Source organism: Lepidochelys olivacea, assembly GCF_965140295.1.
Source record: "Lepidochelys olivacea isolate rLepOli2 genome assembly, chromosome: 2".
Classification (NCBI taxonomy): domain Eukaryota; kingdom Metazoa; phylum Chordata; order Testudines; family Cheloniidae; genus Lepidochelys; species Lepidochelys olivacea.
In genome coordinates, this window is record NC_140412.1 from 148,670,535 (window position 1) to 148,696,714 (window position 26,180).

Genomic DNA, 26,180 nt, shown 5'->3' on the forward strand with positions numbered 1-26,180 from the left:
AGAGTAACTAGTAGCAGCAGTAGGTTATCACATCTATGTGAACAAGACATTCTTCGCTAGTGGATTTCAGATATATTTGCCGACAGCATCAGGTTCTGGAGGTATGTTCTAGTAGTTATAGACCCTTTGTCCTTTTGTTTCCTCTGCTCACATCCACTGCTCTCTTTTCTTTTCCTTCATGCTAGGTGAGCACCAGCAGAGAGAGCACTGAGAACACAGGAAAGAATCTCCCTGTTCTCTCTTCTAGTGACCCTCCACCACCCCTCAGGAAGAGAGAAAACGGAAAATCTTGTCCACCTCAGTGGCCCTAGGATGGACCATGTTCAGTCAGCTCTTGGGAATTGTATTTGCACAATCAAATCAGTACATAGGAGCTGTGTGGGGATGGAGCATGCTCAATGCATACAGGTTTTTAACTTGGCAAAACTGGCACAGATTTTGACCGATGACAAAAGGCCCATCCCTCAGACTGGGATGATCCTGTTGTCAAATTTCCTATTCCAAAATATAGACGCAGACTTTAAGTGCAGAAGGGACCTCATGATCCTTTAGTCTGACCACCTGTACATTGCAGGCCAATCTGACCCATCCACTCCTGCAATAAACCCATAACCTCTGGCTGAGTTACTGAAGTCCTCAAACCTTTAAAAACTTCAGGTTACAGACAATTCACCATTTACACTAGTTCAAACCAGCAAGTGACCTGTGTGGCAGAAAAAGGTGAAAACCTCCCAGGGTCTCTGCCAGTCTGACCTGGGGGGAAATGCCTTCCTGACCCCAAATATGGCAATCAGTTAGACCTGAGCATTTGGGCAAGACCCACCAGCCAGACACCTGGGAAAGAATTCTCCATAGTAACTCAGAGCCCTTCCCATCTAGTGTCCCATTTCTAGCCATTGGAGATATTTTCCAATAGCAGTTCTGGATGAGCCATATGCCATTGTAGGCAATTTCACGGTACCACCCCCTCCTTAAACTTATCAAGCTCGCTCTTAAAACAAGTTAGGTTTTTTGCCCCTATTAGTCCCCTTGGAAAGCTGTTCCAGAACTTCACTCCTCTGATGGTTAGAAACCTTTGTCTAAGGTAAAATATAAACTTATTGATGGCCAGTTTATATCCATTTGTTCTTCTGCTAATATTGGCCCTTAACTTAATTTTTTAACTCCTCTCCCTCCCTGGTATTTATCCCTCTGATGTATTAAGAGAGAGCAGTCGTATCTCCTCCCAGCCTTCATTTTGTTAGGTTAAACAAGCCATGCTCCTTAAGTCTCCTCTCATAAGGTAGGTTTTCCGTTCCTCTGATCATCCTAGTAGCCCTTCTCTGCACCTGTTGCAGTTTAAATTCATCTATCTTAAACATGGGAGACCAGATTGGTCCTGCTTTGAACAGGGGGTTGGACTAGATGCCCTCCTGAGGTCTCTTCCAACCCTAGTCTTCTAGGATTTGCACACAGTATTCCAGATGAGGACTTACTAGTGCCTTGTTTAATAGAAATAACACTTCCCTATCTCTGCTGGATATACCTTGACTGAGGCATCCTAGGATTGCATTAGCTTTTTTCATGGCCACATCACGACTGATTGTAGCTTCAAAGTGATTTGTCCCCATCTTATAGAAAAAATTCATGACCTTGCACTTTTCACTATTAAATTTCATCCCATTCCTATTCCTCCTGTTTTCAAGGTCATCCAGATCTTCGTGTGTCATATTCCAATCCTCCTCTGTATTAGCAATACCTCCCAACTTTGTGCCAGCCACAGATTTTACTAGCACACTCCCACGTTGTGTGCCATAGACATTCATTAAAATGTTAAATAAAACTGGTCCAATCTTTGAGGAACTCCACTAGTAGCCTCCCTCCAGCTTCATGCATGGAGTTGGAAGAGGTTTTCAATTAAACATATAAGAACACTCATACTGAGTCAGGTCTATCTAGTCCAGTATCCTGTCTTCCAACACTGGCCAATGCGAGGTGCTTCAGAGGGAATGAATAGAACAGATAGTCATCAAATGATGCCTCCCCTGTCACCCATTCCCAGCTTCTGGCAAACAGAGGCTAGGGACCCTATCCCTGCCTATTCTGGCTAATAGCCACTGATACACCTATCCTCCATAAACTTATCTAGTTTTGTTTTGTTTTTTTTGGAACCCTGTTATAGTCTTGGCCTTCACAACATCCTCTGGCAAAGAGTTCCACACGTTGACTGTGTGTTGAGTGAAGAAATACTTTCTTTTGTTTGTTTTAAATCTGCTGCCTATTAATTTCATTTGGTGACTCCTAATTCTTGTGTTATGAGAAGGAGTAAATAATACTTCCTTATTTACTTTCTCCACACCAGTCAATCATATCCCCCCCAGTCATCTCTTTTCCAAACTGAAAACTCCCAGTCTTATTAATCTCTCCTCTTATGGGGAAGCTGTTCCATACCCCTAAACATTTTTGTTGCCCTTCTTTGTGTACCTTTTCCAATTCCAATAGATCTTTTTTGAGATGGGGTGACCACATCTGCACACAGTATTCAAGATGTGGGCACACAATGGATTTATATAGAGGCAATATATTTTCTGTCTTACCTATCCCTTTTCTGATGATTTCCAACATTGTTAGCTTTTTTGACTGTCACTGCACCTTGATTGGGCGTTTTCAGAGAATTATCCACGACTCCAAGATCTCTTTTTTGAGTAATAACAGGTAATTTAGACCCCATCATTTTATATATAGAAATGGTATTGTTTGCCAATGTGCATTACTTTGCATTTATCATTGAATTTCATCTGCCATTTTATTGCCCCATCATCCTGTTTTGGGAGATCCCTTAGTAACTCTTCGCAGTCTGCTTTGGACTTACAAACAGTTGTAAGAATTCAATGTATTTTCCCCCCTCATCTCTTTTTAAAATAGTTTAACTGTTAACCGCCCTCCCCGAAAAAAAATCAGTTTAAGGCAGACATAGAAAATTTTAGTCGAAATGGTTACATTTTGGCCAAGTTTAAGCCAACTGAAAACAGGGTCTGATAATGAAAAGGGTCAGGCAACCTCAACTTATAGGTTTTGCTACCAGTTCCTTCTATACTACTTCTGTTCTCTCTCAGAATATAAAGCCAAAGGGGGCATTTAAAGAAATTAAAAGGTGAGAAATTCAAAACCAATGAAAATAATTTCAACAAAATGCATAGTTAAGTTTCGGAACTTATTGCAGGGGGATATTAAGACCAAATGCTAGCAAGGTTCAGGCTACTGGGCATTTATATGTATAACATATCCAGAGTTCTAATAGCTATTGCTAACAAAAAACTTTGGAAGGGATAGAAAAGGCTCCATACTTCAGGGCATCTCTAACTATTAGGCTGAGACCTTCATAGTTGAAAAATTATACCACATCTGCTTACTGTACGATTTCTTGCACTTTCTCCAAAGCATCTGTTGGTGGGCTCTGTCACAAATAGGATAGATGAAGGAAAAGGTTACAACCTACAAGGCGAGTGAACAAAGTGATGATTTGGTAATATGCTAGTTCCAGGATTCAATTTTTATTACATTCTTTGGATATGGATTTGTTATGGGCAATTAGCTAAACAAAAGACAAAAGGTGAGAGATGTGGTGAATAAGGAAAGGGAGAGGAAACAGGACAGCTTGAAGAGCAAGTAGAATGATGTGAGGTGAAGAAACTGAGGAAGGGGATGGGAGCAGATAGACCAAACAGCCAATCAGCACAAGGGAATTTCCAGAGTAAAAACTGTAGAAAGCAGTTTGTCCCTGCTGAGGCTGCTTTTTAATTTGCTTCTGCAGCTTGAGTTTGTCTGGCCCCAGGACCTGGTGCATCCCTGGAATTTTCCTTTTTTGGGGGGAGGTGGGTGGGTAGAAAGTAGGTCACCCTTGCAGTTTTAGGTGTGGGAAGGTAGGATAACATCTTAATCTAACATCAGTGCAGCATAAATAAGAAATCAGGAATAACTCCTTGCAGGTCCACCTTGAACATGCTGGCTGATATTTTCAAATGCTTTAAGCAGCTTTTAAAATCCCACTGTCTATTCCTAATTCTGACAATCCTTTATTAATAGATTGTGACATATATAGTTCAATTTCTTGCCACAGTGTAAATGACAGATCATTACTAAGGGAGATTTAAGATGCGGTGAGCTTGTCTCAAGTTGCACAAGATAGCCTACCTAACTCAAATGTTTTATTTGTGCATATTTTTTAAATGCTTAGGATTTAATTATGGAAGTTCTAAATGTAGCCCTTAAAATCCAACAGAGACCATATGATTTGTCATATACAATCTTTACTAAAATGGTGGTTACTTAGCTCATCTTGTGTGTCAGTGTGACAGAAGAACACGTGTTATCATGAATACAATGTACATCTATAATCCTGCATTTTAAAAATATTTTGCACTTCAATAGTATTCTCTTCTGGAAGGAATTGAAACTGTTTCCAATTATGTTTGAAAAATTCAGGAGGAAAAGATTGACACATTTTAAATCTATTTCAAACCAAGTGAACTATAGCTCAAAACATGCAGTATTCAATGGAACACTGCTTCATCATTTTGAAAGACTATTTTATTGCACTGAAAAAAAGCTTTTAAAAAAGAAATGTCAGTTCTTGTTTCATTTCATGACAGCTTTACACTGCCAGAATGGTGTAAAGGGGCCTCAGTGTAAGTGAAGTTAAGATCTAATGACTTCAGTAGGTCTACTCACAGTGTTTCAAATTAGGCACATGCATTGTCTTTACAGGACGACAGCCTTTATGCTTTCAAACCATTGCAACACTGGGATTTGAAAAAGAAAAACAAACCATTATTATTTTCTATTTATGACAAAATTAGAGCAATCTTTCCTTCACTTGAAGTATTTACATTTTGAGTTAGTGGCATACTGAAGTTAAAAAAAACAGACAAAAACAAAAAACCAAACTTGTTTTGACAGCCCAGCAAAAATATGTAGTAAATTAAAAGAAAGACATAGCTTTGGTCAGCAGTGTTGGTTTTTTCCACATAAAATCTCTAGAAGTTAATCAATTTAACTTTAAAACAAAGTAGTTACTTTAACTAGGCTTAAGCTGCTAATGCTGGTTCTGGGAATCAAATGTTTTGTTTATTAATGTGAGGAAAGCAACATGTATTTTCAGTGTTACTCAATGCAGGTTATTTAACTTTAGTGCTCACTAAATGCAAGTTATTATTTCATAAAACTGCACAATGGGGGTTCTAAATACATACTGTTCTACCATTTGAATATACTTTATTTTAGCATATTCTAACAATTTGCAAGAAGTGCTGAATTTCAGTGATATATACAATATCCAAACTGATAACATGATAGGAAGTTACAGTGACACTTCACCTTTAAACATTGTTGTTACTGGAAATAAAATTAACTTACGGGCACATTTTGAAGGTTATTTTACTTATGTTTTTTCGATAGATAATATTCTGAGCATCTATTAGTTCAAGCAATCCCCTTCCAATTAGCTGAATGCTGTATGTTTTATTCACCTAATTTAAAATACAAATCAAGAAGACTAGGAAACTTTTGCCTGTGAAAGCATATAAGAATTGGCACAATAGTTCACAATGGTGTCTATCATGCAAAAGTAAGGTTGCAAGACTGCTTAAGAGGTATTTTCCTAGTACATCAAAATGCTTTGTGACAATCATATAAATACCCATTTTAATGGGGAATCAAGGGATCCTAAGCTAGCAATGCAGGAAAGGTTTATGCAACTTTATTTATGTAATAAAAATAGTCACTGAATACTAATTGCTGCACATGCTCACTAGCTTTTTATAATAAAAAGCCATTTAAAAATAAATTAAGATTTGAAGTCATTATGGGCTAAAAGCTTGACAATATTTTAAGAAGTTTAACTGTTTGGGTTACTTTCCCCTTCCTTCCAGGAAGACTATTTTAAGCCAGAGGACTCTTATTTCGAAGTCCCATACAGCTTAGGTCAGCCATAAGATTTTAACCCCCCATCAATCCGAGCCCTTCCATGTCCGGTGTCAATCTAGAATGGTGTTGTGTGATGCAGTTTAAAGTGTATGTTCCAGAAGTTATACCTTTAAATTCTAACAACCCCTGGTTCAGCAGTGATGCTCTATTCTATAACAATCACAGCCTACCTGAATTCTTCACGGCCTAGTAGCCCTTTATCAATAAAGGTACCACATGACCCGTTAATTAAGCTGTCTCAAAACACCTATTAAAACGTTCATCATAACAATAAAGAAAATTTAAACAAATATTAATTTGTCATGTAAGAGAAGTTTAAATATGTTTAACTATTGTTTAAGTGACATCTGGCAGAAACATTGGCAGACTTCTTCATAAAGACACAAAAGGAATCTTGAAACATCAAAGAACCATCAAAAATAGATTTTGGCAACGCAGAAGATGTATTGTCCATGGAGTTCTGTCATAAGCTTTAAAAAATACTCTTATTAAATAATCCAATCTTTTTTCTTCATTAAGATCAAACAATACACATAGCCAGTAGCAGTCCAGAAATAGTCGTCTACTGTTATCTAAACTATTCTTTGTGGAGTTTTCTTTTCGGCTTTTCTTCATAAGATTCTCCATATTCATTCACTCTGCTCTTATCCACAGGATATAGCCTTACAGATAAAATAACACAAATTAGTGACATGAAGCAATGATTCCTGGTAAAAGACAGCAAGCACCACTGTTTAATCTGCCAAAAATTGATTCCTTGTTCATCAATCAGAAGAGGCTGGGCTGTTTTAAATATAACTTTCCTTAACCTGTTTTACTACTACTAAATCAGTTTAAATAAAGCTAAAACTTTAAAAGAACCACCATATAATATTTACTTAAAACATTAAATAGGAGTTTAATTCTAGATTTTAAATTTAACTTTGTTTACATAATACAGGACTTGAAAAACATACCAGACACCTACTAGCTAGAAGACTAAACCCACTAGTTATTCAAAGCTAGACAGAAAAGACCATCATGAAGGGAGAACTTCCACCAACGAGCACTTGGAAGTGCCTTGCTGAGAAGGCCAACAACGGTCACCAGCTGCTTTGTGCGGTCTCTAGACCTGGAGACTTCATGGTCTAGATAATACTTAGTCCTCCCACGAGTGCAGGGAACTGGACTAGCTGACCTTCTAGGTCCCTTCCAGTCCTATGATTCATCTTCAGTCTTCGCCTTGCAAATCTGAAGCTCTACTCACCTTTAGCGGTTGGAAGGAAGGAGCCTTGAGTCTCCTCCCGCCCTGTTGTGAGAGTACTGGAGATCCTCTTCCTCTGTCACTTTCCCTGCATACTACAAAAGGTTGTCAACAGAATGGGACATCTCTGTTGCTAGTCTAAACGTCTTTCCCTCTCTGTCTCCTTCTCAATCCTATTTCCCAGTGAATAACTCCAAAATCTGCTTCTGTTCTTAATTTTCTCATCCAACAACAAGAAACTGACATGAATTCTTGACAGCTACCCTGCTGCCACGGAGTTCTGCATAGCAGCAGCAGCGAAAATTAGGAGTCTTATTAATATCACTCTGCTGTATGGCAAAACTAAGTAGCAGAAGCGTTGGAGCTGTCTGCAGACTTAGGAAAATTATGCTATTCACTTTTGGAATGTTCATTTTAAGTAAGCAAGTTTAGATTTTGTTAGAATTGGTGGTGTAGATTCCTGCCTCAACAAGGCTAGCTTTCTCTTGGCCAAGTTGAGAAATTTTTCAAGCCCACACTAAAAGGTAAGAGAATACATTATGTAAATAAGGGTGAGTAATCAGACTCGTGAGTTACTTATGGTTTAATTCTCAAAGCATGAGTAAGTAACTTCTAAGAGGCCATATATGATTGATAAGAGTATAGCTTGGGACTATCAGATTCCTAAGAGACATACTAAGACATTCTAAGAGAGCAAAGGCGTAAGTCAGCCCTAAACTATTTTTGTCTCTTGTACCTAATTACTGCTCACACAGCTGCATGGATCTGTAGTTGACAAACAGTGAAAATGGATAAAAAAGGAGTAGGGATGAAGGGAAAACATACCATCTTTGGTAAAGGTAGACAAGGAATACCACATCATCCCTAAAACATGCCAGCCTATGCGATGTTGGCATAGTGATGATAAAAGCGAAGATATCATCAATGAAGGTGTTGAATGCCTATAAATATAAGAAATATTTTCAGTAAAGGTATCAGTGTAGTTCAGTTGGTAGCAAATTAACTCAGGGAGGCCAACCTGCGCGTGAGAAGGACTCAGAATTTACCAATGTACATTGCCAAAGAGCCAGAGTAATACGTCAGCAGCCCCCCATCAGCTCCCCCACCCTGCTCCCAGCGCCTCCCGCCCACCAGCAGCCCTGCAGATCAGTGCCTCCCCTTCCTCCCCACACCTCCTGGTTAGCTGTTTCGTGGTGTGCAGGAGGCTCTTGGAGGAGGGGGGAGGAGCAAGGGCATGGCAGACTCAGGGGAGGGGGCAGGGCCTGTGGCAGTGCCAGCAGTGGAGCAGTGAGCACCCCACAACACATTGGAAAGTTGGTGCCTGTTGCTACAGCCCCGGAGTCAGTGCCTATACAAGCAGTCGCACATTAACTTCTGAAGAGCTGCATGTGGTTCCGGAGCCACAGGTTGGCTACCCCTGCATTAACTCTATGGTTAGGTGGTCAGTTTCAAATATCACACTAGGACTTGGGCTACCACCCAGGTCTGAGAACACACTGCACTATTTAAGAACTAATAGGCAAACCTAAAAAAACAGCCAGAACTTTGAACAGGAGAACTTACAGTCAGGTTAAAGACAAAAAATGGATCTGCCTGCACTAGTACCGACATTTGGCAGTGATGTGCTAACTGAAGGTCTACCTGTATTGGCAATGTTACCAGTAAAACAATGGCAAGCTCAGGAATAGTTTTGATTTTTGAGTATTTTAATTAACAAGGTTCATTATTAGAATGTATGGATAGAGCTTCTTGACAGTATATTGTGATACTGGATCACAGTGGAGTGAGGAAGAGAAAAAAGGAAGCAAGATAATAAAATATTAACACAGATTGTTACAGAATGCACTCCTGTAATCACATCCTACACATTACTGCAAGGGTGCTGGAGCCCTCCCTAAAGTGGAAGGCCCCCACCCCCGCACACTGTAATAATCTTTGTAAAAAATATTCCTTGTAAGGTACCATTTGAAAACTCAACTTGCTGGTCAATAATGTCACGGTGAAACGTATGTAGCAACGTTATATGTAAAGTTATGAACGTAAGCTGAAATCATGACTGAAGTGTGTTTACCAAACACGTCTGGGAAGTGGGTAAACCTGTTTCTCAAAGACAAAGGACTCGCTGACATGCCTAGCCAGGTGTTGGCAAAGTTGATGGGCCATCACCTATCAAATGGACACTCTTTGGCATGGAAGGAGGGAAAGGCAAGAAACAAGTGTGACAAAGTTCCTCCTCTACCTTGGTGGGTCTTGCGCTTATTGGCAGATTTGCTCGCCTTGGAGCTTCACGGCAGCCCTCAGCTTGGCCGTTTTTCTGAATCCACAGTTTAGGTCAACTCCTCCTGTGTCTGACCAGGAGCTGGGAGGCTTGGGGGGAACCCGGGCCCACCCTCTACTCTGGGTTCCAGCCCAGGGACCTGTGGAATGCAGCTGTCTAGAGTGCCTCCTGGAACAGCTGTGCGACAGCTACAACTCCCTGGGCTACTTCCCCCTGGCCTCCTCCCAACACCTTCTTTATCCTCACCGTAGGACCTTCCTCCTGGTGTCTGATGCTTGTACTCCTCAGTCCTCCAACAGTATACGTTCTCATTCTCAGCTCCTAGCGCCTCTTGCTCCCAGCTCCTTACACGTGGACCACAAACTGAAGTGAGCTCCTTTTTAAACCCGGGTGCCCTGATTAGCCTGCCTTAATTAATTCTAGCAGCTTGATTGGCTGCAGGTGTTCTAATCAGCCTGTCTGTCTTAATTATTTCCAGAAAGTTCCTGATTGTTCTGGAACCTTCCCTGTTACCTTACCCAGGGAAAAGGGACCTACTTAACCTGGGGCTAATATATCTGCCTTCTATTACTCTCCTGTAGCCATCCGGCCCGACCCTGTCACACAAGGCACATCTGCATTTCGCATACACAGGTGAAAAAAACCAGCATGGAACTTCCTCCATCAGACTCCATGTCTCCATACTCTCAGCTGGAATAAACTTTATCTAGGGGTCATTCTCAGGAAATTGCATTTCACAGTCTGACAATGGGGCAAAAATACTTCATGTTCTCTCTCCCTTTTCTCCTAAGAGGACCAAAACCAAAAAACCACAATGAAACAAAACAAAAAACCTCAACAGCTGTTGGACCTTGGGAGCAGATCCTGGCCTGAGAATTTGATCAACATTGTTACTGGAATATGTGGTAGGGGACTTCACCTTGAATCAAGTCTAGTTTGTTATGTTTAGGAAGCATTTTATCTTTGTTTTTCTTGTAACCATTTCTGACTTTGATGCCTCATTACTTGTACTCACTTAAAACCTCTCTCTTTGCAATTAAATAAATGTCTTTTATTCTATAATCAAAACTAATTCAGTGTTGTGAACTGTGTGTATAACTCCATTTGAGGTGGCAAACTGTTGCATCTTGATCCCTTTAGAGGAGCAACGGACCTAATATATCTAGACTGTCCAAGAGAGGGCTGAACAGTACAGAACACACATTTATTGGGGAAAAATCCAGGACTGGGAGTGTGTTGGGGTTACTCTGCATGTAGTAATCAAAGCTGCTGGAAGCCAAAGTGTGACTGGTGTTTGCTGACAAGCTACTGGAGTTAGAGGTGCTGGACCAGGGCTGTGGCTATCCACAGACACTCAGGATGTAACCTGCATGCTGTTTGTGAAAAGCCCAAGTTGGAAGTTACAGTAAAAAGCATAGTGAGGCACCCCAGGTTGCAGGACAGGTGGTGACACAGCCACTCAGTGGTCTGGACTGCATACCAGAATGTCATACAGATCTAAAAGGAAACTATGGGGGGAAACTAAAATTGGGAACACACAACATTTTATACTCAGTTCACTCCGACTGCCAATATTCAAGTCTTAAGTTGCCCATCTAACTAATCTAAGATGTAACATGGCTCTTTCTTCATTCAGAAGGCACTGTCCACTCCAGAATATACGATTATATTAGTAAGTGTTTTAGCTTGAAGCATACTTAGACAGGGCTTTAGATATACAAAAGACGGGGAAATAAAACACAGTACGTCAGGGAAGCAAGTGAAACGTTACCAGTAAGGGAACAGCTGCTACTTTTCTTTGACCTTCATCATCTAAATATTTTATTTTTTTATTATAACTTTAAAAAAATACAGGTTAAAATGATGCCACATTCCCGATGCGGTTGAAAATCTGAGGATTCATGAATACTCCATTGATCACTTTCACTTTGTGGAGAACCAGTTACGCATTAATCCTTAAATTGCGTAAGAACAACATGTAATTTTAAAATCTTTATAAAACTCTCAAACCAAAATGTATTTTCCTTGGTCTGCTAAAAAAAAGTTTGAGCATCAAAACCATTATCTCTCTGCCAAATTTAAACTGTCTACTTCCTCCCGTTTAGGTATTAGCTGCTCAAATATATATATATATATTTTTAAATGGATAATGGCAAACAAAAATTTCTTTGGTGATTTCTTTTTGCTGCTTTTGTTTAAGAGCCAAAATGTTTTTGCTGATGCATTCCAAATAAAATTCCCTCAAGGAGAAACCAAGCCTGAAAATTTTTAAGCCCATAAGTGAATATTTGAGAGAATCGTAAGCAACTGGAAAAGACATTTACTGTGGAAGCAGGAAACCTTTGCTATAGAGAACTGACATGTATGACATCTGTAAATAGTTCTGTAGTTTTTTTATATTGGTTTTAAAAACTGTACTGTGGTCACAGACAACCTTCATAGCACATGCATATGTGCATCTTCAGAGCTCCAGTCATAAGGCTCTAATATCGATAACATGATTTGTTATGACAAGTAGCTGGAATATATAAAATTTATTTGCAATTTTTGGAAACAAACCCCAAATTTCTCATACCATAACAGTTATAATACATAAGAACTAATCAGGCAAAAGTGTCTACTATGTACTGCTCCAGTGGGTATAAGAAACTCAAAGTACACACCCTAAAGAAACCAAAGTGAGTGAAATTCTGCTGGTTTCCTTGTTTGTCTCAAAGAACTAGCAAAAATACATCACTCCTATGCAAGACAACAAACCAATCTGTGGGTCAAAATATCCAAAGATGATCTGCATTTAAACTCTAATATCTACCTCTATGTTCTCTACATGTCACCAACCATCTCCCCCTTATGACTAAGGCTATGACCAGATGTTTGGGAAATTACTTAAGTACTAGGAAGAATTATCCGTGAGGACATAATATGCTCACAGACAGAATGAGACTTCATCCTCACTGAGGAAACAAGCACACATTCAGACTGCACACACCTACCACAGCATCCCAAAGTACACACATTTCACCATGAATAGAAAGAAAAAATAAAGTGTGTGTTAAAGGCTTGGTCTATAGCAGGGATGGGCAAACTACGGCGTGCGGATTGTGTCCGGCCCATCAGAACTTTTAATCCGGCCCACAAGCTTCCGGTAGGGAGTGGGGTTAGGAGCTTGCCCCGCTCTGGAGCTGGTCCCATCCCAAGTGGAGCCCCCCGCAGCTCCCATTGGCCGGGAACTGCAGCCAATGGGAGCTGCAGGGGCAGCGCCTACAGATGGGACAGCGCGCAGAGCTGCTTGGCTGATGCCATGCCTCCGTGTAGGAGCCAGAGAGGGAACATGCCGCTGCTTCCGGGAGCTGCTTGAGGTAAGCACTGCTCAGAGCCTGCACCCCTGAGCATGTGTCTGTTAACATCATTAAGACTTGCATTTTGATGCTGCATTCTAAACTCTGTGGCAGATTTATTTAGATTAAAATGGTTGTTTTAATGAATTAAATAGGAAAATAAATAATTAGTAAAGATGCCTCTGTCTTATTCATTTTTATGTTAGGCTTCCATCTAGGTAAGTGTGGGAGGCAACCTATGATGGGATTAAACACACTTACTGGATGTTTTTGCTACCATTATCAACACTGAAAAAGCACAAATTCTGCACCAAAAAAAAAAAATTCTGCGCACAAGATTTTAAAATTCTGCAGATTTTGTCAAAATAACTCTACATAATCATGCCAATCTCTATTATTTTGGTAATTTATTCCAAAATACCTGTCAGCAAGTATATCTGTAACAATACTGACACACACAAAAGTCTGCCCAGGAGTAGAGAATTAAAGAAACCCCTATGACAACCCAGTTCCTATTTCTCTGCCTCCTCCCTCACCCTACCCCAGAGCCCAGCTGGCAGGGGAGGGAGGGGGGATGGGGAGGGAGGAGAGAAGGGAAGAAAGAGGGTCAAACACCCAAAGCCCCTCCCCCTCAGAGCCCAGCCACGGAGCCCCCCCAGAGCCCAGGGATCCAGAGGAAGAAACAAGCCTGGGACCCAGCATCAGGCTGTGTGGAGTTTAATGCGTGCCGCTGTCTGCTTCCCTCAGGGCATGCAAGGAACTCTAGCTCCCACTCCCTCCTCCTCCCCCTGGCAGTGTCTTCTATGTGTGAGCTGGGCTCTGCTGGGTCCAGCAGCCCCTAGTGGCAGCCAGCAGCTCTGCAGCCCATTTCTCTGGGGGAAAGGAAATTCTGCATGCACAACATTAATTTCTGCAAAATTCTGCATTGCGCAGTGGTGCAGAATTCCCCCAGGAGTAAGACTACCATTTCAGGCTTTCTACTGGTTTACAAAAACAAAATAGCTTAATTTACACTGTTTAATAACCTGAACACAGGTTTTGGAACACAGTATTGCTGCAATGTGGGGAAATTCCTTGGCACTGTAGAGTACATGGGGTCTTGACTTTTTCCCATAACTGTCTTTCAGTTTGCAACATATTTAGCAATCAATGGAATATTCTATTAAAATGCATATATTCAATAAAAAAGTAAGTATTTTACCAATACGAAAGATTGCTGACAGTCAAAACCAGTCAACTCTATCAAAACAAGGAAACTAAAATAATTTACATTATAGAAAAGCCACAATGAAAAAAGTAAAGAAGGAGTCATAACTTTCTTAGCAAATAGAAAAAATCACAGACAAAAATTAAATTTGTGCTGTGTTAAACTGGTAGTTTAATTCTAAAAATTCACAGTTAAGCTACACATTATTGCCCTGCTTCTCAAGTGAAAAACAATTGCTGTCTTGGTAGCACAAGTTTTTGAAATTACAGCTTTACTTACTTTATATGTGAATGCCTTCCATGGTAAATGCGCAACTGATTTCATCTACAAGAAAAGAAATGTAAACATAATTTATAACAAAACTGAGAATAAGTTATAGATACTGAAAGCCAAAAATATCCCATTATAAACATTTAGACATACCTTATAATTCACAAACAGCTGGGGCAACATAAATAGGAATCCAAAAGCATATACCCCTGAAAATACAATATGAACATATTTTAAGATAAATCCACAAAGAGCAAGTAAGTATTCCATGCAAATTTATACACTTTCTGTTTCAGAGACATCTGTTTTCCCTTTTCATGTACACAAGTCTCCTTAACATTAAGAGTACGTTTACACTGAAGCTGGGAGTATGCTTCCCAGCTTGGGTAGGCAGACATATATTAGTTCTGTTTGAACCAACGTGCTAAAAATAGCACTAGCTCAAGCAGAGCTAGTGTGCGTCTGTCTAACCTAACTGGGAAGCACGCTGCCAGCTGCAGTGTGAACGTATCCTAAAGGGAGGTGCACAAGTGCAAGATACACATGTAATTATCCTCACTCTGTGGTTTACTCCAATGCAGCGGTTCCCAAACTGTGGGTCGTGACCCCGAGTGAGTCGCAAGTTTTTTAATGGGGTCGCCAGGGCTGGTGTTAAAACTCCCTGCTGCCAGGGGTAGAAGCTGAAGCCCAAGCCCCGCTGCCTGGGACTGAAGCCAACACATGAGCAACTTAGCTTCCCTTGGCCCCCTGTGGAATGGGGCCATAGGCAATTGCCCTGCTTACTGCCCCTTAACGCTGGCCCTGATTCTGGACTCTAGAATCTAGAGTAATAAGGACACTGGTGTCATGTAGTAATTTTTGTAGTCGGAAGTGGGTCGCAGTGCAAAGAAGTTCGAGAAACCCGGCTCTCATGGACTATGTTCTATTATAACACTATTTTAAGGTCTTTTTTCTTCCCTTTTGCTCCTCTATTTGACTGCTATCATTTTGGGATGCACAGCCAAATCATGACAACCCCATATCACATTGTTACAAAATCTGAGATGTCTAACTTTTATTTTGAAACGTCACCTGTAAAATTTAAAAAAAAAAGAAATCTAGGCTAACACTTAAAAAAAAAAAAAGGAACAAACTGGGGCTACTAAATCCACACTCAGGCACCTAAATAAGTGATCTCATGTTGTTTTTTTTAAATGTTAAGCACTCAACACCACCTACTGAAGTCAGCCCAATTTTAGGCCATTTTTGAAATTCCTGGCCTTAATATAAAGAAAAGATAAATATATGTATATTTATGAAGAAAATACATAGATACTCACCATTCACAAAGCTGTTAATCAACCAAGAATACCAGCTAAAAATAAGAGACAGTGTAATTATTTTTCCTTTTCTTCCCACAAACCAAACTGCAACACTAAACTGACAATAACTCTCAGAGGTCATCATCTTCTACACAATGTTTTAACATGGAAGAGAATGAAGTTGAGCACTTCAAATTTGCCACTTTTAAAAACAAAAGCGACACTTCCTTCACATCTCATTAACCATTTTAATTTGATAAGATTTCAGAGGGTGTGTTTTGCTGTATTCTGAAGAGTTTTTAATGTGACATGCATTGCCTCAAGTGTCCCAGCACAAGTAGGGAGCTATATCAATGAGTGAATAATTTTTCAGGATTTTGAAAAACACATTAATTCAAATTGGCTTTGAAAGGAATGCTATTGTACAATGAAAACTCAGTAAAGGACCACAAACAATGGGTGAAGCTGTATTCATGGGGAAAGGACCAGGCACACACTATCGGGATTCAGAGTAGCAGCCGTGTTAGTCTGTATTCGCAAAAAGAAAAGGAGTACTTGTGGCACCTTAGAGACTAACCAATTTATTGTTATTAGTTTGCAGATTATACAAAATTGCAATTAATGAAGACAGAAGGAATATAGGATCTTATAGTAGAGTTACTGGAAACATGGGAAATGAATAAAATGAGATTCAACTGGGAAAAATGTAAACTAACAACAACAGATGTCCAATGGAATGAGTGCATAAAGATAGAAAAAAGTAATGCTACTGGTGATGAAAAGCAAATCCAGACTTGAGTTTGCAGTGTAATAGAGCAGTAAAAAGGCCAATGTGAATTTTGAACTTAATGTGAAAGAACAAAAGTTGCTCTATCACACAGTGTGATTGTACAGACAACATTATGTTCCACTACGTTACCACGAATATATTTACAGTGAAGTTTTGGCCTTAGTGAGATTTGATCAATTATTCTGTAGCCACAAAATAATTAACAGAATTTGCAATAGCCTACAAATGAAGTTAAACCATTATTAAACTACGGTTAGTTGTTCTGTGGTACTTCCTTGCTGATGCAGTTTTGATTAGTTGTCTTTTGTAATTTATTGTTCTACGAAACTGCAAACATTGTCATTTTCCAACATTTAATAATGATTTAAATAATCACAGAATCATAGAATATCAGGGTTGGAAGGGACCTCAGGAGGTCATCTAGTCCAACTCCCTGCTCAAAGCAGGACCAATCCCCAATTAAATCATCCCAGCCAGGGCTTTGTCAAGCCTGACCTTAAAAACTTCAAAGGAAGGAGATTCTACCACCTCCCTAGGTAACGCATTCCAGTGTTTCACCACCTTCCTAGTGAAAAAGTTTTTCCTAATATCCAACCTAAACCTCCCCCATGGCAACTTGAGACCATTACTCCTTGTCCTGTCCTCTTCTACCACTGAGAATAGTCTAGAACCATCCTCTCTGGAACCACCTCTCAGGTAGTTGAAAGCAGCTATCAAATCCCCCCTCATTCTTCTCTTCTGCAGACTAAACAATCCCAGTTCCCTCAGCCTCTCCTCATAAGTCATGTGTTCCAGACCCCTAATCATTTTTGTTGCCCTTCGCTGGACTCTCTCCAATTTTCCACATCCTTCTTGTAGTGTGGGTCCCAAAACTGGACACAATACTCCAGATGAGGCCTCACCAATGTCGAATAGAGGGGGACGATCACGTCCCTCGATCTGCTCGCTATGCCCCTACTTATACATCCCAAAATGCCATTGGCCTTCTTGGCAACAAGGGCACACTGCTGACTCATATCCAGCTTCTCGTCCACTGTCACCCCTAGGTCCTTTTCCGCAGAACTGCTGCCTAGCCATTCGGTCCCTAGGCTGTAGCTGTGCATGGGATTCTTCCGTCCTAAGTGCAGGACCCTGCACTTATCCTTAGTGAACCTCATCAGATTTCTTTTGGCCCAATCCTCCAATTTGTCTAGGTCCCTCTGTATCCTATCCCTGCCCTCCAGCGTATCTACCACTCCTCCCAGTTTAGTATCAGCCGCAAATTTGCTGAGAGTGCAATCCACACCATCCTCCAGATCATTTATGAAGATATTGAACAAAACCGGCCCGAGGACCGACCCTTGGGGCACTCCACTTGACACCGGCTGCCAACTAGACATGGAGCCATTGATCACTACCCTTTGAGCCCGACAATCTAGCCAACTTTCTACCCACCTTTCTACCCACAATCTTCCGATAATTAAGGAAATCCAAAAATTGTTCTTAGAAGCCTGCATATTTTTTCTTTATTTTCCCAGGTGAGACAGGAGCTCCCCTGTGCTAGGTGTTGTACCAACACATATTAACAAAAGTCCCACACACTAAGAAGCTTACAATCTAAACAGAAGAGACAGACAAAGGACATATTATTCCCAATTTTACAGGTGGGGAATTGAGGCAGAGATTAAGTGACTTGCTCAAGGTTGGCATAAGAAGATTACGACAGAAAACTAACGGAGCTCAGGTCTTCTGAGTCCCAGTCTGGTTCCTTAAAAATCACAAAACTATCTTTCCTCTTAGGCGCATTCTACATTGTAGATACATCAGTGCAGTTGTCTCTAATCTGCATAGTTACTACATGGGGTCTACACTGGTGCAACCTAATCTGATAAAATTACTCTATTGTATTAGAGTAAGACTCACTTGACGTTAGTGCAACATGTCTCTATGTCAGGGTTTGCTTCATTAAGATTACATCTATGTTGTTACTGCAGTGCAAATTTCTCATGTAGACAGGGTTTAATCTTCAGATTAGGAAATGAAGTTGCTTTTTCATAAGACTTATTTTTAACATCCAGTCAAATATAAGTGGCTAATTCACAAGTTTTTCCAGTTAACCAGTTACTAATATTTCTATAAACTGTAGTGGGTTGAGGCTGGCAGCATAGGCTGGAGCACTCAGAACAAGTCTGTGCATGAGGAAGATCATTTGAAATATTTTTAAATGGCTCCTGGATGATTTAATTGGAAAGCAATATGGGTGCACTGACTTGCATTCTCCATTTTTGCATTCTTATATACCCACCTCAATATTTTCCTTTTTAAAAACATGGATTTAATGTTTGTGAAAAATACCATAGCAAAAGCAGTAGAGATAGAAGTTCTGCATCTACAGAAAAGGAACTGCTCAGAGCGTTATGACAAGCTTCGCTAGATCACCAAGACAAAAATCTCAATCTTTAACATTTAATCCAACATAACGTGGGGAATGGCCAGCCCCTGGAGATGAAGGTAGTTCAGTCTCAATGTCCATTCAATCCTTGACCTGTCCATTGAGGTGACTACGGGTGCTTGTAAGCTAGTGGGCAAATTCAGCAGAAATAAAACTGCAGTAATAAGCAGCAGGAAAAAATCAGAATGAGTTAACAAAAGCAAACATAGCAAAAAGTTTCTCTCAACTGGGTTTCATCCGGAACTCAGCATATAAGTGTGGACCCCTGACTTCCCACTGACACACTCTCCTTGTCTCTCCAGCACTCCTTCTTATGGCTGTTCCTATTAGTAAGGAATGAAGTAAAAGTTAACTTCTTGTGTACTGAGAATGAGGTAGTACACTTCCACCCAATATCACAGACCCCATAACAGAGAAGATGGCTGTAATGTGAATATCCCTAAGAATAAAACCAAGACTTCAAACAGGTTGTTAGCCAGCAATTTCCAACCACTACCTACCTACCTGACTGATCAAATACCCCTTAGGGCAAAAAACTTCTGCAACCCCATTATCTCACATCAATTAACACCAAAAAAGGTCAACTGCTGGAAATGGCCCACCTTGATTATTACTACAAAAGGTTTTTCCCCCCTGCTCTCCTGCTGGTAATAGCTCACCTTACCTGATCACTCTCATTAGTGTCTATGGTAACACCCATTGTTTTCATGTATATAAATCTCCCCACTGTATTTTCCACTGAATACATCCGATGAAGTGAGCTGTAGCTCACGAAAGCTTATGCTCAAATAAATTTGTTAGTCTCCAAGGTGCCACAAGTCCTCCTTTTCTTTTCACCAAAAAAGGGTAATTACAATTGTTAAAGGGGTGATTAACCTTTAATTAAATAACAATTTGTAGCACCCTACCTTTTATATTTCACATTCAGAAGAGAATAAGCTGCACCTCCAATACACAGTGGATACAGTAAATAGGACAAATATTTCATAGCCTGATGATAAAAAGAAGACAGCTTTTTTCAGTTAGAGTCAGTATATCCGTTTGTTTTGAGAGAGATTTTTCACGGGAGTTAGTTGAATCCACAATATCTGCAGGTTCTTTATTTGCATGCAAAGTAAGTTACATACCTGTATTTCCTGAATTCTAAAGATCTACATCTCAGTTGATTCCCTCGCTTGAGTGTGTTCCCAATGCAAGACAAGGTGTGAACTCCTTTAGTTCTTAGTTTCAGACCATTAGGCTCCTGGGGATGGGTGGAAGGCAGTGGGAGGAGGGAGACACAGGGTGAGGAAGACAGAGAAGCGAGTCCCAGGCCAGCCATTTACACAGTGCCTAAGGTGCCATCTCAATGTACCATGGTCAGTCCCTGTCACGCCAGCAAGTGAAAAGCCTCCAAACACATTCCAATTAACAGAATAGTTAAAAATCAGAAAATTTTACTATCCTCAAGCTCTGTGAGGATGAGAGTAAGGGGTAATCCACTGAGATGTATATCTTCAGAAAGTTACTTACTTGCAACTCTGCTTTTCAAGAAGTAATAGTTTCACCAGATTCTTACGTTTAGATTGTGCTCCTATTGCCAGACAGATAGGAATTCTCCTAACTCTAAAGGTTTTTGACCCTTTGCTATATACCAGTGGGTGTATTTCATGTACAGATCAATTGCCAGTGCTTTAGTACTCTCTAGCACTGAAGTCCCTTAATTAGCAGGAAGCAAAGTTTCACAACAATATATTTTTTGCCATATATGAATACTTCAGTCAAGTTTTTAGTTTTAAGACTATAATTTGATTAGGCACTTATTTATTTCCCCGCTGTCAGGTTAAAATGGGTAATTACATATTTTTAACTACCAAATTTGAAGAAAAAAGTAGCTGGTGAAAAGGAATCTAACATCTTCAAAGAAGCAGAAATACAGATAAATATGTTTACTTTCTGTAAAGAAATATAATTTCACTTGGATTCCTAATCTTAGACTAAAATGCTTGAATGAAGTCTCAATTTTTTCAAATTAGAAAGGAACAGAAGTTCTCTAAAACCATTTCAGATCCAAAAGAGTTGCTGGTAACTTCACAAATCACGTCACTAAAAAAGGAGGCAAACAGCCAGCTTACATAAGAAGACAATGCAGTTTGCATGACAAGCAAGACAAATGAAAGAATATTGTCTTTTGCATTATCATTAAGTTGAGATGTCAGACCACACATGAACAAGATGCTTCAGAATACATTCATACAGTCCCAGTAATCAAATATAAAGCACCAGCTTAAGAAAGCAAAACCACCTTCCCATCTGTTTTGGGAGAAGACTACCTTCAGATTAAGGTGGTGGTGGTGGCCTCCACTCTGAATCTGGGAGTGAGTCTCTGAGCCTGGGTTAAGAGACTTGTGCTGACAACGCTTGTGCTAGTACGCTGAAAATAGCTGTATCGATCAGGGGTCTCAAACTTAATTTACCTTAGGGCCAGTGCTAGTTCTCTAATCCTCCCGGCCGGCCAATAATGTCACTGAAGATGGTGTTCAGACAAGAAAACATGTATACTCTATTTTTTATTTCAAATTTCTTAGAAATAAAAAAACTGTCATACAACTTTATACAATTCTTCGCCTACCAGAGAGTTTTAGTGTTTGCCAGACACCTGGCAACACTTCAGTTCTGTCAGTCTGTTGATGTTTGGCCTCAGTGACTGAGCAGTTGAAACCTTCAGGATTGCAGCAAGGTGCGCATCAGATAGTTGTGTTCAGTATTTTGACTTGTTTATATTCATTGTGGAAAAAAGTGACACTGCCTCCATGGCTGACTCTGGCCGGTGACTAGTGATGGTATATCTCTGTCCCTCTCCCACAGCCAACGGGAGCTGCGGGGGGTGGCACCTGCAGCAGTCTTTGCCGGCAGTAGGTCTACATGGGTTTCTCCTCCGCGGACCGCAATGGGGAGGTTCTCGGGACTCAGATGGCCTGGGACTTTGAGATCCCAGGTATAGATGCTGCTTTGTTCTTGGGGCTCGGTTGCAGCTTGGGATTGCAAGCCTGGGCAGTGGGGCGGGTTGAGAGACCACTCTGATCTTAACACAGCAACATCTAACACAGCTATTTTTAGAGCACTAGCATGAGCCCCACCAGGATAAGTCTGTAGACATGGGCTGCATGGCTTGCTCCCAGATGCAAAGTATACACAGAGTCCCAGGCAAGGCTTGCCAAATGAACATTGGTTCCAAGGATAAAACAACCCTGGTTACATACTGGGAAAAAAGTTCAGAGGAAAAAATATAGTCTATTTCCTGTACATATTAAGAAACAAAACGTGCACAGGAGTGCAAGCATCTGTCTGTATTACTATATGAATGATTGAGCAGATTTAGCAAGTTTTCCTGCATGTACTAGTGAATGTGTTTTCTTTGTAAATAAGGTGGATGATAAAAAACTTCAAAACCAAGGTCTTCGCTTATCTAAAATTCTGACAGCAAGCACGTCTCAAAGGCTTGTTCAGGAAGGGTATGAGACTCAAACTGATTCACACATTAGATTCATACACAACACCAGAAGGGACGATTGTGATTCTGTAGTCTGACCTCCAGGATAACACAAGCCATAGGACTTCCCTGAATGAATACCCGTTTGAACTAGACCATATGTTTTAGAGAACCATCCAATCTCAATTTAAAAACTGCCAGTAACGGATAATCCACTACCACCATTGGTAAATTGTTCCAGTGGTTAATTTCCCTCACTGTTAAAAATGTTTGTCTTATTTCCAGTCCGAATTAGGATTGACCAAGACTACAATGAACATCTGTTACACTCTGTAGACACTCCCTTCTACACACAGTTGAGAAAGGTAACATACTGAATGACTGCGATTGTCTGAGACTCTCTAGCATTACAGCAGACAAGTTGGTAAAACTGGTTCTAGAGACAGTTAATCTATCTCATGAATCCATACATCCATTATGATGATGCCCCATCTAACAAGACTATTGAAATGTAGTCTAAATGATGAGAAGGCGGACAATGTGTTATACTCAGTAATCAGAAAAGAATCCTGGAAAGGAGCTGGTACAATATCAGAGGAACTACTGTAGGCCTTGCTGGAGCCCTAGGCCTGGGTAAAAGTATGAATCAAAGGAGACTGTGAACCAAAGCAGACCTTGGTAGAATAACAGAACTAGGTATCAGCCAATCAAGTAAGCACATTCCTGAGAAGATGGTACAGGAACATATAGACCCGACATAGGAAAAGGAGGGAATGACAGGATAATGGATGAGGATGTTTTGTTCGAACTATCAGGTACAAGGCATAAGGAAGGTAACTAACAACATCTGGAATGCAATACATAACTTGTTTTGATCAATGTAAAAAAAAAAAAAAAAGAGTAATAAGAGGGGTATATTTGTATTGGCCTAGAGAAAACATTATGTTAATTGAGTTGATACCTTGTCACTGGCATATACCTGTTAATGTACCTGTAACCAGTGAGCCGGGGCTCTGTTGACAATAAGCCTGGCTGAGCCTTTGCCACTGAACTGAACCTATGGTCTTTCTTTATGATTTACATCAAGGTCTGCTGAGTCAACATCCTACAATCTACACTGATACAGAAACATGGGAGGCTCAGGAACAAGGGCATTAGCAACAACTGCACCTGTATTTTCCATTCTGTTGTCCCACTTGAGCTGAGACCTGCATCTCTCCTCCTCCTCCTGATTTGGGTTTTTAAGTCTCAGAAGCCCCATCATATACTGTGATATCCCCAGCAAGCCAGTTTACCTAATGGCCAGCTCTCTCTCCAATGGCCATGACACTGTTTTTACCAGTGATCACACAACTCTCTCTCAGCAGAGTGCATTTTAAGGACATAAAAAGTACACAGAGAACTCATTTTTAAAAGTCCTGATATGCTCACTCACTATACCAGGACTCACTCATCAATCTCTTGGGGCCTTAGTAAGACAATCTTCCAAACTTTCAGCAAGGATTGGGGTCCCCCTACAACCTAAAATCCTGTTTACTGAATCAAAAGGAAGACAGCATCCCTGAACTCAGCCTCAATATACCAAAAAGCCCTTTTCCTAGTATTTGGAAAACCCAGTCTGAACCAGTATATGTAAGTCACCCTGGAGTTTTGTACTTCTCTGGAGCTGATTACAATTCTCAGGGACTGTAGTAATCAGTCCCTATTGTTTTTAGTTCTTGGAGGAGCTGTGGTAACCCTCCCCACCTGGGGTTGCATACAATGATAAATAAAACATTCATAAACTTAATACAATATGACAGGTTTCAGAGTAACAGCCGTGTTAATCTGTATTCGCAAAAAGATAAGAAGTACTAGTGGCACCTTAGAGACTAACCAATTTATTTGAGCATAAGCATAGAGACTGGGAGTGGATGTGTCATTACACAAAGTAAAACTATTTCCCCATGTTTATTTCCCCCACCGCTCCTTGGACGTTCCTGTTAACTGCTGGAAATGGCCCACCTTGGTTATCACCACAAAAGGTTTCTCCCCCTGGCTCTCCTGCTGGTAATAGCTCATCTTAAGTGATCACTCGCCTTACAGTGTGTATAACACCCATTTTTTCATGTTCTGTGTGTATATAAATCTCCTCACTGTATTTTCCACTGAATGCATCCGATGAAGTGAGCTGTAGCTCACGAAAGCTTATGCTGAAATAAATTGGTTAGTCTCCAAGGTGCCACTAGTACTCCTTTTCTTTTTGTTAATACAATATGGTTCCCAAAGACCCTGCGTGTGGTTGCAGTATCTGTCACAGGAGCCTCCAATGCTGAAGATGAGCCTTGAAAAAGGGTTAGTTCACCTAATACCCTCATCAGAGTACCTATGAATAATAAACATGAAGAGGACATTAAGTACCACCAGTTAAACTCACTTAAGTGACTTTTTGTAGGGTTTTTTTTTTAAACCAAAAGTGTAATTGACACCAAAAGAAATGCCTTCTCTTAGAGAAAGAACTCTAACAAGTGCACCAATTCATCTCCTGCACAGATGTTAGGGAGTAAATCAAAAATCTCTAGAATTTGTCCAGGATTACCCCAACTATACATACAATAGGATGGGGGCCAATATAGCCACAACTAATCAGGAAAGAGATCATGGAGTCGTCGTGGATAGTTCTCTGAAGACGTCCACACAGTGTGCAGCAGCAGTCAAAAAAGCAAACCAGATGTTAGGAATCATTAAAAAAGGGACAGAGAATAAGACGGAGAATATCTTATTCCCCTTATATAAATCCATGGTACACCCACATCTTGAATACTGCGTACAGATGTGGTCTCCTCATCTCAAAAAAGATATACCGGCATTAGAAAAGTTTCACAGAAGGGCAACTAAAATGATAGGGGTTTCGAATGGGTCCCATATGAGGAGAGATTAAAGAGACTAGGACTTTTCAGGCTTGGAAAAGAGGAGACTAAGGGGGGATATGATAGAGGTTAGGGTCCTCATTGGGAAGTTCAGGGTTACCATCCTGAACTTCAGCTTGTGGATAAACATGTTCAGCTCTCTAAGATCCAATATAGATTACCATCTCTCTCATCCCAAAAAGGAAAAATAGGGACCCTAGAACTCCTCTCCCCAATACTGATGTGGAACTCTACTGCCCTGAGAAAAAAGTAGTGAGAGGACCTCTTGTTGTGGAAGATCCTTGTGAGACTGGTCCCTGAAGAGGGATGGGAAAGGGGGTTGAAAGGTGCTGAAAGGAACTGGACAGAGTAGACTGATGAGATGGTATCCAATACCCATGGGTTTGAGGTGGTGTAGAACCAAGCATGCCAAAACAAGGAAAGAGTTCCCCAAAAGAAGGGTAGACTTTAGAATTAGGGGAATGTATCCACCTCTGACCAGGCTGTCAAAACTGGTGCTTTTGTGACCGGTGCATACGTGTAGGTGACAGAGATGGTTGGGTCAACAGAGTGCTACCTTCTCCTGTGAAAGTGTTGTTTTTTCCTCTGAGACTTGCTAGATCTTTGGTGGAAGACATGGGATAGTGAGCTCAGATTTCTATGGTGCATGGCTGCTTTCAGTAATGCTTTCTTTTAGGGGCCAGAGTGTATAATCCCAGCAATTTCATCCTTCAGTTCTGCAAGGGGCGGAGGCCTCATCCACTGTGGCACAAAGGAGTTCAGCCCCTTTGAACAGAAGATCCTCCATAGTGGATTCAACTTCTATGGGAAATCCAGACCCTTGCAGCCACGATGACCTATGCATAACTGTGGCTGCGGCAATAAGAACGTAAGAATGGCCATACCGGGTCAGACCAATAGTCCATCTAGCCCACTATCCTGTCTTCCAACAGTGGCTGGTGCCAGATGCTTCAGAGGAAATTAACAAAGCAATTGAG

General features: G+C 40.6%; 1 protein-coding gene across 2 annotated transcripts in view; it reads right to left on the reverse strand.

The window, feature by feature from the left end:
- Positions 1-3,156: 3,156 nt before the first annotated feature.
- Positions 3,157-26,180, reverse strand: part of CLPTM1L (CLPTM1 like) — a 113,118-nt gene continuing 90,094 nt past the window's right edge. The window contains exons 11-16 of one of the 2 annotated variants that reach the window (XM_084621800.1): positions 19,731-19,813; positions 15,620-15,654; positions 14,454-14,509; positions 14,310-14,354; positions 8,033-8,148; positions 3,157-6,626 (exon numbers count right to left, since the gene is read on the reverse strand). In XM_084621800.1, coding sequence (XP_084477926.1) covers positions 6,542-6,626; positions 8,033-8,148; positions 14,310-14,354; positions 14,454-14,509; positions 15,620-15,654; positions 19,731-19,813 — 420 coding nt within the window. In that variant the 3' untranslated portion in view covers positions 3,157-6,541. The remainder of the gene's footprint in view (positions 6,627-8,032; positions 8,149-14,309; positions 14,355-14,453; positions 14,510-15,619; positions 15,655-19,730; positions 19,814-26,180) is intronic. The other variant, XM_084621799.1, reaches the window with a different exon arrangement.